The sequence below is a fragment of the Hypanus sabinus genome, chromosome 2 (genome assembly GCF_030144855.1).
Source record: "Hypanus sabinus isolate sHypSab1 chromosome 2, sHypSab1.hap1, whole genome shotgun sequence".
Classification (NCBI taxonomy): domain Eukaryota; kingdom Metazoa; phylum Chordata; class Chondrichthyes; order Myliobatiformes; family Dasyatidae; genus Hypanus; species Hypanus sabinus.
The window spans coordinates 106,694,495-106,709,653 of NC_082707.1; the positions used below are offsets into that span (position 1 = coordinate 106,694,495).

At 39.4% G+C, this 15,159-nt stretch overlaps 1 protein-coding gene across 11 annotated transcripts in view; it reads left to right on the forward strand.

Annotated features, from left to right (window-relative positions):
- LOC132381790 (centrosomal protein of 63 kDa-like) overlaps nucleotides 1-15,159 on the forward strand; it is a 156,306-nt gene that overhangs the window by 112,400 nt on the left and 28,747 nt on the right. For 9 of the 11 annotated variants that reach the window (XM_059951400.1, XM_059951427.1, XM_059951369.1 and 6 more), the window contains one exon: nucleotides 9,447-9,649. In XM_059951400.1, the coding sequence (XP_059807383.1) occupies nucleotides 9,447-9,649 (203 nt within the window). The remainder of the gene's footprint in view (nucleotides 1-9,446; nucleotides 9,650-15,159) is intronic. The other 2 variants (XM_059951418.1, XM_059951444.1) reach the window with 1 other exon arrangement.

Sequence of the window (15,159 nt, forward strand, 5' to 3'; positions counted from 1 at the left end):
TTATAAAAATCACGAAGAGTAAGGGTCCCAGAACAGATCCCTGAGGCACACCACTGGTCAATGACCTCCATGCAGAATATGATCCGCCTATAACCACTCTTTGCCTTCTGTGGGCAAGCCAGTTCTGGATCCACAAAGCAATATCCCATTAGATCCCATGCCTCCTTACTTTCTCAATAAGCTTTACATGGGGTACCTTATCAAATACCTTGCTGAAATCCATATACACTACATCAACTGCTCTTCCTTCATCAATGTGTTTAGTCACGTCCTCAAAAAATTCTATCAGGCTCATAAGGCACGACCTGCCCTTGACAAAGCCATGCTGACTATTCCTAATCATATTATACCTCTCCAAATGTTCATAAGTCCTGCCCCTCAGGATCTTCATTAACGTACCAACCACTGAAGTAAGACTCACTGGTCTGTAATTTCCTGGGCTATCTCTACTCCCTTTCTTTAATAAAGGAACAACATCCGCAACCTTCCAATCCTCCGGAACCTCTCCCATCGCCATTGATGATTCAAAGACCATTGCCAGAGGCTCAGCAATCTTTTCCCTCTCCTCCCATAGTAGCCTGGGGTACATCTCATCCGATCCCAGTGACTTATCCAACTTGATGCTTTCTAAAAGCTCCAGCACATCCTCTTTCTTAATATCTACATGCTCAAGCTTTTCAGTCCACTGCAAGTCATCACTACAATCACCAAGATCCTTTTCCATAGTAAATACTGAAGTGAAGTATTCAGTAAGTACCTCTTCTATTTCCTCCGATTCCATACACACTTTCCAACTCTCACACATGATTGGTCCTATTCTTTCATGTCTTATCCTCGTGCTCTTCACAGACTTGCAGAATGCCATGGGGTTTTCCTTAATCCTGCCTACCAAGGCCTTCTCATGACTCCTTCTGGCTCTCCTAATTTCCTTTATAAGCTCCTTCCTGTTAGCCTTATAATCTTCTAGATCTCTAACATTACCTAACTCTCTGAATCTTTTGTAAGCTTTTCTTTTCTTCTTGACTAGATTTATTAGTCTTTGTATACCACAGTTCCTGCACCCTACCATAACTTCCATGTCTCATTGGAATGTACCTATGCAGAACTCCACACAAATATCCCCTAAACATTTGCCACATTTCTTCTGTACTTTTCGCTGAGAACATCTGTTCCCAAATTAAGCTTCCAATTTACTGCCTGATAGCCTCATAGTTCCCGTTACTCCAATTAAACTCTTTTCTAACTTGTCTGTTCCTATCTCTCTCCAATCCCATTGTAAAGGAGATAGAATTATAATCACTAACTCCAAAATGCTCTCCCACTGAGAGATCTGACACCTGACCAGGTTCATTTCCCAAATTATATACAGTCTCTGCTCTTGTAGGCCTATCTACATATTGTATCAAGAAACCTTCCTGAACACACCTAACAAACTCAACCCCATCTAAACCCCTTGCTCTAGGGAGATGCCAATCGATATTTGGGAAATTAAAATCACCCATCACGACAACTCTGTTATTATCACACCTTTTCAGGTTCTGTTTCCCTATCTACTCCTCGATATCCCTGTTGCTATTGGGCGGCCTATCAAAAACACTCAGTAAAGTTATGACCCCTTCCTGTTCCTAACCTCCACCCACAGAGACTCTGTAGACAATCCCTCCGTGACTTCCACCTTTTCTGCAGCTGTGACACTATCTCTGATCAACAGTGCCACACCCCCACCTCTTTTGCCTCCCTCCCTGTCATATAAACCATATAACAATTACAGGCCATCTTGGCCATTCTAGTCCATGCCAAACGCTTACTAGTCCCACCTAGTCCCACCTACCTGCACTCAGCCCATAACCCTCTGTTCCTTTCCCGTCCATATACCTATCCAATTTTATTTTAAATGACAATATCGAACCTGCCTCTACCACTTCTACTGGAAGCTCGTTCCACACAGCTACCACTCTCTGAGGAAAGAAGTTGCCCCTCGTGTTACCCTTAAACTTTTGCCCCTAGCTCTCAACTCATCTCCTCTTGTTTGAATCTCCCCTACACTCAATGGAAAAAGCCTATCCACGTCAACTCTATCTATCCCCCTCATAATTTTAAATACCTCTATCAAATCCCCCCTCAACCTTCTACTCTCCAAAGAATAAAGACCTTTCTGAACCATCTAAAACTCGGCACTTGAAGTAACCATTCCTGTCCCTGCACCATCCAAGTCTCTGTAATGGCCACCACATCATAGCTCCAAGTACTGATCCAAGCTCTCTATCTACTTGCGATGCCACTTTTAGGGAATTATGTATCTGTACTCCCAGATCCCTCTGTTCTACTGCACTCCTCAGTGTCCTAGCACTTACCTTGTATGTTCTACCTTGATTTGACCTTCCGAAGTGCAATACCTCACACTTGTCCGCATTAAACTCCATCTGCCATTTTTCAGCCCATTCATCCAACTGGTCCAAATCCCTCTGCAAGCTTTGAAAACCTTCCTTACTGTCCACTACACCTCCAATCTTTGTATCATCAGCAAAATTGCTGATACAATTTGATTTATCATCCAGATCATTGATATAGATGACAAATAACAATGGACCCAGCACCGATCCCTGTGGCACACTACTAGTCACAGGCCTCCACTCAGAGTAGCAATCCTCCACTACCACTTTCTGGCTTCTTCCATTGAGACAATATCTAATCCAATTTACTACCTCTCCATGTATTCCTAGCGACTGAATCTTCCTAACTAACCTCCCATGTGGGACTTTGTCAAAGGCCTTACTGAAGTCCATGTATACAACATCCACTGCCTTCCTTTTAACTTTCTTGAAAAACTCTAATAAATTGGTTAACATGACCTACCATGCACAAAGCCATGCTGACTGTTTCTAATAACTCCCTGTCTATCCAAAAACTTGTAGATCCTATCTCTTAGTACTCCTTCCAATAATTTACCTACTACCGATGTCAAACTTACCGGCCTATAATTTCCCGGCTTACTTTTTGAGCCTTTTTTAAACAACGGAACTACATGAGCTATCCTCCAATCCTCCTGCACCTGACCCGTGGATATCAACGTTTTAAATATTTCTGCGAGGGCCCCTGCAATTTCAACACTAGTCTCCCTCGAGGTCGGAGGGAGTATCCTGCCAGGTCCTGGGGATTTGTCTACTGTGATTTGCCTCAAGACAGCAAGCACCTCCTCCTCTTTAATCTGTATAAGTTTCATGACCTTCCTACTTGTTTGCCTCGTTTCCATAGATTCCATTCTAGTTTCCTTAGTAAATTCAGATGCAAAAAAAACCCATTCAATATCTCTCCCATTTCTTTTGGTCCCATTCTGATCTTCAAGAGGACCAACTTTATCCCTTACTATCCTTTTGCTCTTAACGTACCTGTAGAAGCTCTTAGGATTATCCTTCACCCTGACTGCCAAAGCAACCTCATGTCTTCTTTTAGCCCTCCTGATTTCTTTCTTAAGTATTTTTTTGCACTTTTTATACTCCTTGAGTACCTTATTTGCTCCCTGTTGCCTATAAATGTTATACATCTCTCTCTTCTTCTTTATCAGAGTTCCAATATCCCTCGAGAACCAAGGTTCCTTATTCTTATTCATTTTGCCTTTAACCCTGACAGGAACATACAAACTCTGCACTCTCAAAATTTCTCCTTTGAAGGCCTCCCACTTACCAATCACATCCTTGCCAGAGAACAACCTGTCCCAATCTACGCTTTTTAGATTCTTTCTCATTTCTTCAAATTTGTCCTTTTTCCAGTTTAGAACGCCAACCCGAGGACCAGATCTATCTTTATCCATGATGAAGTTGAAATTAATGACGTTATGATCACTGGAACCAAAGTGTTCCCCTACACACACTTCAGTCACCTGCCCTAACTCATTTCCTAATAGGAGATGTAACATTGCATCCTCCCAACATCTATATATTGCTTGAGAAAACTTTCCTGAACACATTTCACAAACTCTAACCCAGCTAGACCTTTAATAGTATGGGAGTCCCAATCAATGTGCGGAAAATTAAAATCCCCTAAAATCACAACTTTCTGTCTCCTGCAGTTGTCTGTTATTTCTCTGCAGATTTGCTCCTCCAATTCTCGCTGACTATTGGGTGGTCTATAATACAACCCTATTAATGTGGTCATACCTTTCCTGTTTCTCAGTTCCACCCATATGGTCTCCGTAGACAAGCCCTCTAATCTTCCCTGCCAAAGCACTACTGTAATATTTTCCCTGACTAGCAAAGCCACCACACCCCCCCCCCCCTTTCATCCCTCTGCCTCTATCATGTCTGAAACATGGGAACCCTGGAACATTGAGCTGCCAGTCCTGCCCCTCCTGTAGCCAAGTTTCAGTAATGGCTATGATGTCATAATTCCACGTGTCAATCCAGGCCCTCAGTTCATCTGCCTTTCCCACAATACTCCTTGCATTGAAATATACACACCTCAGAAGATTGTTACCACCACACACAACCTTACTATTTATGACTTTGCATGAACTACTAACATCATTTATTTTTACTCCCCTTCCACTATCTACTCTGGTTCCAATCCCCCTGCATATCTAGTTTAAACCCTCCCCAATAACACTAGCAAACCTCCCTGCAAGTATATTGGCCCCCTTGTAGTTCAGGTGTAATCCGTCTCTCCTGTACAGGTCCCACCTGCCCCAGAAGTGGTCCCAATGATCTAGAAATCTGAAACCCTGCCCCCTACACCAGTTTCTCAGCCATGTGTTCATCTGCCTGAGCATCCTACTCTCACTGGCACGTGGCACAGGCAGCAATCCGGAGATTACTACCCTTGAGGTCCTGTTTTTCAACTTCCTACCAAACTCTCTGTACTCACTCTTCAGGACCTCCTGACTCTTTCTGCCTATGTCATTGGTACCGACATCTGACTGATCAACCTCTCACTTTAGAATGCTGTGCATGCGATCAGAGACATCCCTGACCCTGGCACCCAGGAGGCAACAAACCATCCGGGAGTCTCTGTCACGACCACAGAATCTCCTGTCTGTACCCCTGACTATGGAGTCCCCCATCACTACTGCTCTCCTCTTCTTCCTCCCTCCCTTCTGCACTGCAGAACCAGACTCAGTGCCAGAGATCCAGCTGCCTCAGCTTGTCCCAGGTAAGCCATCCCCCCAACAGTATCCAAATCAGTATACCTGTTCTGGAGGGGAATGGCCACAGGGGAACCCTGCACTACCTGCCCTTTCCACTTCCCTCGCCTGATGGTAACCCAATTACCTGTGCCCTGTACCTTAGGTGTAACTACCTCCTGGAAGCTACTGTCTATAAACTGCGGTCATCCAGCTCCAGCTCCAGTTCCCTAACGCAGTCTGTTAGGAGCTGCAGCTGGATGCACTTCTTGCTGGTATCATTGTCAGGGACACCGGAGGACTCCCTGACTTCCCACATCCTGCAAGAGAAGCATTCCAACATCCTGCCTGGCATATTCTCTAGTCTGAACAAAAAAAAAGAAGAAAAACAGAAACTTATTGGAACCTACCGTTGTCTCTGCCTGTTTCTCGCCGAAGCCTGTTTGAGCCAAAGCCGTCCCACTCCAATGATGGCCGCTACGATGATGACCGCTGTCTATGGCAGTCTCCCTTTTAAACCTTGGCGCGCTATGTCACGTGCCTGCGCAGTAGAGCCTCTTTTCTCCGATCAGTTAAAGAAAAGAAAAACGACCTTCCCTTCGCGATGCTTCAGTCTTTCACTCTCAGCCTCTTGCTTAGATCGTGGATGCGATCTGAAACATCCCGGACCCTGGCACTTGGGAGGCAAACTACCATCCGAGATTCTTTCCTGTGTCCACAGAATCGCCTGTCTGACCCCCTAACTATAGTTCCCTGTCACAACTGCCTTTCTCTTCCTTTCCCTACCCTTCTGAACCACAGGGCCAGACTCTGTGCCAAAGGCACGGCCACTGCCGCTTCCCCCAGGTAGGCTGTACCCCCCCCCCCCAACAGTACTCAAACAGGAGTACTTATTGTCAAGGGGTACAGTCACAGGGGTACTCTCTGGTACCTGACTCTTCCCCTTTCCTGGTGTGAGAAGAACAACCTAAGCCTGAGTGTGGAGAAGACCAAAGAAATCATTGTAGATTTCAGGAAGGTGCAGACAGACCATCCACCACTGAATACATGTCTTCTCCATAGAGAGAGTTAAGTGCACCAAGTTCCTGGGAGTTCACATCACAGATGACCTCACCTGGTCCCTTCATATAATCTCCCTGAACTAGAACACACTGCAACGTCTCCACTTCATAAGATTTCTTCTTCTGTTGAAAAAAATTCCATCACCCGTGCCTCCTCTTCTATTCGCCACTCTAGCCTCTTACTCCATCTCACCTGCCAAGCTCCTCCACCTGGTCGTCTCTTCCTCCTTCCCTTTCTCCTGTCAGATTCCTTCTTCTACAGCCCTTATCTTTCCTACCTACCTGACTTCACCTATCACCTAGCTATCTTCCTTGCCCTCTGCACCCCCACCCCCCAACCCACCTTTTTATTCTGGCATCTTTCCCCTTCCTTTCTGGTCCTGAAGAAGAGTCTTGGCCTGAAATGTTGTCTGTTTATTCATTTCCACTGCCTGACCTGCTGAGTTCCTTCAGCATTTTCTGTGTTGCTTAGGAGTACAAAGCAGCATCAAGATTGGCGTAACATTATGAGCTGAGTAGCCTGTCCAGTGCTGCACTGTTTTACATTCTATGTTGGAACTGCTTTACAGAAGATGCTAAACTCTTTAATATTTTCTTCTGCTAGGCTTATTCTGTTTGATACAGTGCTTTGTAAAAAAAAAATTCAACCCCCAACCCTTTGTTGAGTATTACAACCAGAGATTTTGATCAATTTATCTGAGAATTTTTATTTGTGAATCACATCCTCCTTTTTCTGCCCAAAAAACAGAGAAAATTGTAAAGCATGAGAAACTGAAAATTCAATAACTGAAAAGTATTCATCCCCCTTTGCCTGATACTTAGTTAAACCACCTCTTCCAGCTATTACAGCCAGCAGTCTTTTTGGATAAGTATTTATTAGCTTTGCACAGTGGACAAGATTTGCCTATTACTCCTTGCAAAATTACTCAAGCTGTGCCTGATTAGTTGGGGAGCAGCAGAAGACAGCAATTTTGAGGTCAGAGATATTTGATCAAATTAAAGACTCTGACTCTCAAGGACATGAACTTTCTTCATTTGAAGCTACTCCATGGTTGCTCTGCAGTGTGCGTGGGTTGTTGTCTTGCTGTAAGTCAAACTTCCTCCCCAGTTTAAGCTTTCTACCAGAGGCTAGCAGGTTTAGCAGCATTCATCTTCCCATCAATCCTGACCAGATTCCCAGTCCCAGCTGCTGAAAAGCTTTTCCATAGCATGATGCTGCCTCTTACTGTTACCGTACTTTACAGTAGGGATGGTGATACCTGGCTGAAGTTCAGAATTAGATTTATGCCTCATTTACAGTTCAGTGTTGAGGCCAAAAAGTTGTATTTTAGTTTCATGTGATCATAAGACCTCTTTCACACCTTGCCTTACAGGTGAAGATATGTTTTTTTTTAGTTATGGCTTCTTCTTTGCCACTCTTCCACAAATACCCATTTTGTGCAAGGCCTTAGAGATTGTGGAGCCATGAACTCCACCATCTCCAGTTGCAGCCACCGACTTCTGTAGCTCATTCAGTGTGACTGATAGCATCACGTTAGCTTCTCATGGAAGTGTCATTTTTCTCCAGCGACTAAGTTTAGAGGGACTGCCTGACCTAGGCCGTGTAGCTGTGGTTTCATATACTTTCCACTTTTTTACAATGGCCTGCACTGAGGAGAGAGGTATGTTCAGTGCCTTTGAGGTAGTCTTGTACCCTTTCCCAGATTTCTGCAGCTCTATTATCATTTCTCTGACTTTCCTTGAATGCTCTTGCCTTCATTTTAATTTCGTCTGTTAAAAATCTACTATACTGTTGGACCTTAGAGAGAGGATATTTATTCAGGTGATCTTCCAATTTTATACATCAACAAACTGGGTGAGTTGGTAAGATTATCTACAGTATTGCACCTGAGGAAAGCTAGCATCAGGGTAGAACATTCACAGTGAGCAATAGGCCACTTTCAAGAAATTATGGATCTGTATTCCCAGATCCCAGTACTCTACTTCACTTTTCAGTGCCCTAACGCTCACCATGTATGTCCTACCCTGGTTTGTCCTCCCAAAGAGCAACATTACCACATTATCATCAAGATTGTTGGTATAGGTGACAACCAGCAAAGGGGATGAATACTTTTTCAGCCTCACAGGTTTTGGAAATTTTCATTTTATTTGACATGATGCCCAGTATTTTGTAGATCATCTCAAAAATCCTACGTCAATGTATGTTAAATTTAGAAAATGCCACTGTAAAATGTGAAAACAGTTTTAGGGGCAACAGCATCAGAATCATCCATCTCTTCAGTGAAGGTGTTAACTTTGTTTTCATGAAAATCTTTACCCACGTTCACTGCCACCCCTATATTAGGTTTTTTGATAAAGTAGGTTTTGCAATTATTCACTTGCTCTTTACATGCTGAGTTTTCTTTGATTCTACTTGCTGTTTTACCTTTTTTTGCCATTAGAGGCATACATCACAGAAATGGGTCCATCATGTCCATCACATTTCCATCAGTACAAATCCTATTTGCCAGCAATAGATTCCCAGCTTTCTAAGTATTGCTGGTATCAGCATTCACTTAGATATTATTTTAACCGCCACTCCCAGAGGGAAATAAAGCTAACATCGTACTCATGTCCTGCCAACATCCTTCTATACTCTTCCAATCTTATAGTTATCTTTCCTGCACTAAGGTGACCCAAGCTACAGACAATTCTCCAAATCTGGCCTCATCAGTGTTTTATACAACTTCAACATAACATCCCAACTCCTGTACTCAGTACTCTGATTTACGAAAGCCAATGTGACAAAAGCTTTCTTTATGACCCTATCTACCTGTGATGCCACTTTCAAGAAATGATGCATCTGTTTTCCTGATCCCTCTACTCTACTGCACTTTTCAGTGCCCTAACGCTCACCATGTATGTCCTACCCTGATTTGTCCTCCCAAAGAGCAACACTGAGATTGTTGATATAGATGACAAACAACAATGGACCCAGTACCGATCCCTTTGGTGCTCCATTAGTCACAGGCCTCCAGTCAGAGAGACAACCATGTACTACCGTTCACTGCCTTGTCCCCTGAAGCCAATATCAGATATAATTCACAACCTCATCTTGAATGCCAAATGACTGAATCTTATCGACTAGCCAACATATGGGACTTTGTCAAAGGCCTTGCTGAAGTTATCAGTTGAAGAATGAAATGATTGATAAGTTGTGTTAGTTATTTGTCTTCAGAAGTTATAGGGAAGAATAAAGGTAATATATTTTTCATTCATTTCAATTTCAGCAGAATTGTTCACTCATGGACCTTCGGGATGGCTACTTTTCATCTCTGAGGCAATTGGAACAGGAAAATCAACAGCTCCAGAAAGAACTAGCTGACGTTAGAAACAAACTGGAAGTGTCAGTCAAAGTGTCTCAGGAGAGATATGAAATGCTTCTGCTGCAGATACAGAAAAAGCTGATAGACATCAGAGAGACTGAAGACAGGTATGGAGGCTTTGGTAGTCATGATGTTTCAGAATAACTTGACTGGGGATTATGATAGACAAAGTAGACAAATTCATTCTCTTGGAATTGGTCATGTCTTGGAAACACCATGCGTTTGTCATGGTCTCCAATAGGATATGGCTACCTGAAGTAGATACCCAGTGTAAATGGCTTTGGAGGTCCTTAACAATGCCTTATCCCTGAACTGTCAGATCAAACATGGCAAAGAAATTTCCCACAGTTTACTGCTTTTTGATGAGTCACTGCTAACAAGTTGAACTCGGAAGGAGTAGCAGCAGAAGTATAGAGTGTACAATGATTGAAGGACTTCAACATCTATCCTCATTTGTAGCACAGCTAGAAAGTCAGCAGCTTGGGATAATGTCTTTGACTCCATCATTGTTTGGCATAGATATCTCTGTACAGGCAAGTTCATAGCTGTACAATAATGGTATGCTGTGTTGTGTTGTGCAGCACTGGCACTTTTGTTAAAAGGGATAACCCTAACCCTTTCTGTCAAGCCAGGGAACTAAGTGAAATGAAAATGAAATGAAATATCTTTATTGTCATTGCATGGTACAATTTGCCATGCACCAATACAGCAAAAATGAGTTTGCAACTCTCGTACTCAATGCTATAAAACAACAAATAAAATAAATAAACAATAAATAAAATCAAGTAACCAGCCAGTACAAGCAACATCCAACAGTACAAAAGCGCAACTCAGATGCATGACAGCCATAAAACCAGTATTAAAAGTAGCAATATAACAAATTTATGGAAGATGCTTGATCAATTGGTTCAGAGCAATTATAGCTCTGGGGAAAAAACTATGTTTCAGTCTGGAAGTGCAGGCATAGAAAATCTTATAACGTCTGCCAGATGGAAGAAGTTCAAACAGATAATTGCATGGGTGTGTATTGTCCTTACAGATGCTTGTAGCGGGGGGGGAGGGGGCGTCACGTGATGACGTAGGGTCGAGACGTTGGGAATCCAGCTCCTTCGTAAAAAGTAATGAAATAGGGTTTAAATGAAGAAGAGTTAACAAATACCTACTAGAAACTATTTATAAGCAACTCAGGATTATTTTTTGATATGGCTTCTAAACCGAAACAGAAGTAAGTTACTACTTCGAAGACTGCGCAAATCGGCAGGGAAGAAGGCCTAACCGTCTTGGCGAAGCCTCAGACTCAAGTTGGATCTCCTCCCGGCGAAGTGCATGGCACTTCTGATGATGCGGGACAGGAAGTTGCAGCAATGTCAGTGGTCTCTAAGAAGAAACGGCAAGAACAACACATGCGCGAAGAAACAAGTATGCATGAACAGATATTAACAAAACTACAAATCCCAACTATGATTGGAAGTGAATCGGAAGTGGAATCAGACTCTTTGGGAAACACAGTGGAAGAAGAAGAGGAAAAGTAAGAGGAGATTAAAGGAGACATAAGAGATATCCTGATATATATGATGAATGAATTAAAAGCTGTAAGGACAGATATAAGAAGGATGCAGAATACACTCGATAATGTGGTGGAAAAACAAAAGAAGATGGATAATAAAGTTAAAGAGATGGAAGTAAAATGGAAGAAAAGACTGAAAGAATAGATAAGATAGAAGACAATAATCTTGCCTGGACAACAGAAAGAAAACGGATGTTGGAAAAAATAGATGCGCTGAAAACTCTAGTAGATGAAATAATATTAAAATTGTTGGTCTTATGGAAGGCACAGAGGGAGAAAATCCAATAAAATTCTTTCAAGAATGGATTCCGAAAATTTTGGAAATGAAAGAAGGAAGCCAAGTAATTGAAATTGAAAGAGCACACAGAGCTTTAAGACCAAGACCTCAACAAGATCAAAATCCAAGATCAATTTTGATAAAATGCTTAAGGTACCAAGATAAAGAAATGATCTTGAAGGCAGCTACTCAAGGTGCTAAAAAGAGAAATGGGCCATTGATAATAGAAGGGAAAAGACTTTTTTTTTTATCCAGACATAAGTTACGATCTTCCGAAGAGGCGGAAGGAATTTAATCCAGTGAAAAAATCTTTATGGGAAAAGGGCTATAAATTTTTATTGAGCTACCCAGCAAATTTGATCATTTTCCTGGATAACGAAGAAAGCGGAGAAATTTGTACAAGAGTTACCTGATGTCCACGAGGAGGAGTAAAGAATTATAGAAATGAAGTGGACTAATGATGAAGACATTGATAATGATAAGGTTGGATTTGACGGACATTTATAAGGAAAAAAAAAGTTGAGTATTAATTGGGAGTAGAGACGTTAATTATTTTCTTTTTTTTCTTCACTAATATATTTTCTTTTTTTTGCGGGGGAGCTGGAGGAGCTCCTGATCGATGGCTGCGAGTTTCACGTGTACAATCATGGCAATTGCCATGACCCGTAAAATGGGGGGTGTAATGTTGTGTTCTTTTTATTCGCAACATTAGTGGGGGAGGTATTTTGTTTTTTTTTCCTATATATTAGTTACCTTTCTTCTATTTTTCTTCTTTTTTGCCTGGATGGTTGGGGAGAGACTCATAGCAACATGGAGAATTTTAAACAGTTCCCAAGGTATTATGAATGATTAATTTACTTAATTTTTAAAGTTTTAATGTTAATGGACTTAATGGACCTGTGAAAAGAAAAAGAGTTTTAACATATATTAAGAAAATGAAAGGAGATATAGCTTTTTTACAAGAAACACATTTAACAGAAACAAAACATAAGAAATTAAAGAGAGATTGGGTTGGAAATGTCATTGCAGTTTCATTTAATTCAAAATCAAGAGGAGTTGCAATTTTGGTTAATAAAATTTTACTAATTAAAATACAAAATGTAGTAATTGATTCTGTGGGGAGATATGTGATTATACATTGTCAAATTTTTTCAGAATTATGGACTCTTATGAACATTTATGCACCAAATGAAAATGATGCAAAATTCATACAAGAAGTTTTTTTGAACATGGCTGATGCACATGATAAAATATTAATAGGTGGAGACTTTAATTTTTGTTTAGATCCAGTTTTGGATAGGTCAACTAAAGTTGCTACAAAATCAAAAGTAATAAAACTAACTTTATCATGAATGAAAGATTTAAACCTGATTGATATATGGAGAAAAATTAATCCAAGAGAAAGAGATTATTCATTTTATTCAAATAGACATAAAACTTAGTCAAGGATTGATTTTTTTTATTATCAAAAAATATTCAGGATAGAGTGAAAAGTGTGGAATATAAAGCAAGAATACTGTCAGATCATTCCCCCTTGATAATGACAATGATAATGATGGATAAGGAGGAATCGATCTATAGATGGAGATTTAATTCAATTTTATTAAAACGTCAAGATTTTTGTGATTTTATGAAAAAACAGATTCAGTTTTTGTTGGATACAAATTTACATTCAGTTGAGGATAAAATTGTATTATGGGAAGCGATGAAAGTATATTTAAGGGGTCAGATTATAAGTTATACATCTAAAATTAAGAAGGAATACATGGCAGAAATAGATCAATTGGAAAAAGATATCGTAAAGTTAGAAAAAGAATCTCAAAGATATATGACAGAAGAAAAACGAAGACAACTTGTTAATAAAAAAACTACAATATAATACACTCCAGACATATCATACAGAAAAAGTAATTATGAGAACTAAACAGGAATATTATGAATTAGGTGAAAGATCACATAAGATTCTTGCTTGGCAGTTGAAAACAGAACAGGCTTTTAAAACAATAAATGCAATTAGAACAAGTGTAAATAAGGTTACTTATAAACCTTTAGAAATTAATGAAACTTTAAAAAATTTTTATACTGAACTATATCAATCAGAATCACAAAATAAGATTGCAGAGATAGATAAATTTTTATCACAAATAACCCTTCCAAAATTAAATTTGGAAGAACAGAAAGGACTAGATATGCCCTTTACATTAAAAGAGGTTGAAGAAGCTTTAGGATGACTTCAGAGTAATAAATCACCAGGAGAAGATGGTTTTCCTCCTGAATTTTATAAAAAATTTAGTTATTAATTCCTCCTTTTATGGAATTAATATATCAAGTGGAAAGAATGCATAAACTCCCACAATCTTTTGTAACAGCAATCAGAACTGTATTGCCAAAAAAAGATAGAGATCCTCTAAAACCAACATCATATAGGCCTATTTCTTTGTTGAATACAGATTATAAAATAATAGCAAAAATTTTATCTAATAGAATATCTAAATATTTACCAAAATTAATACATATGGATCAAACAGATTTTATTAAAAACAGACAATCAATGGATAATATAACCCGGTTACTTAGTATAATTCATTTGGCACAAAAAAGAGAGGAAATGAGTGTGGCAGTTGCTTTGGATGCAGAAAAAGCATTTGATAGATTGGAATGGGAATTTTTATTTAAGGTATTGGAAAAATATGAGCTAGGAAAATCTTTTATACAATGGATTAAAACCTTAAATACTAATCCTCAAGCTAAAGTAGTTACAAATGGTCAGATTTCAACACCATTTTGCTTAACAAGGTCAACCAGACAAGGCTGCCCATTATCACCTGCTTTATTTGTATTGCCAATAGAACCACTAGCTGAATTAATTAGAACAGATCCAGACATTGGGGGCTTTAGAGTTAATCAAGAAGAATATAAGATTAATTTATTTGCTGATGATGTTTTGATTTATTTAACAAACCCATTGCAATCTTTGCAAAGATTATCTTTTAGATTGGAAGAATATGGGAAAGTATCAGGGTATAAAGTAAATTGGGATAAAAGTGAAATTTTACCCAATGTTAATTTATCAATGTCGATTAGTAACTCAATTTCAATGGTCAATAAATGGGATAAAATGTTTAGGTATTAGAGTTGATAATGATGTAAAATATTTATATAAACAAAATTGTTTGTCATTATTAAAAAAAATAAAAGAGGATCTTGATAAATGGATGATGTTACCAATAACATTAATAGGTAGAGTTAATGCTGTAAAAATGAATATATTTCCTAGATTGCAATATTTATTCCAAACTTTACCAATACAATTACCTCAGAAGTTTTTTCAAGAACTGAATAAATATGTAAGGAAATTTCTTTGGAAAGGAAAGATGTCAAGAATATCATTGGAAAAATTGACATGTAAATTTGATTTAGTAGGGTTACAACTTCCAAATTTTAAGAATTATTATAAAGCAAATCAACTTAGATTTATTGCGTCTTTTTTTGATGAAGAAAAACCGGCATGGATTAGAATTGAATTAGATAAGATAGGAGAAAACATACCAGAAGATTTTATATATAAATGGGAATCCAAATGGATACGGGAAAAAAAAGAATCTCCTATATTTAGACACTTGATTGATTTATGGAATAAGGTAAATATGGACAATGAGATAAAGAAATCTTTATTAGCAAAAAGAACTTTAATTCAAAATAGGCTTATTCCTTTTACAATGGATAATAGACTTTTACATAATTGGTTCCAAAAGGGGATTAAATATATAGAT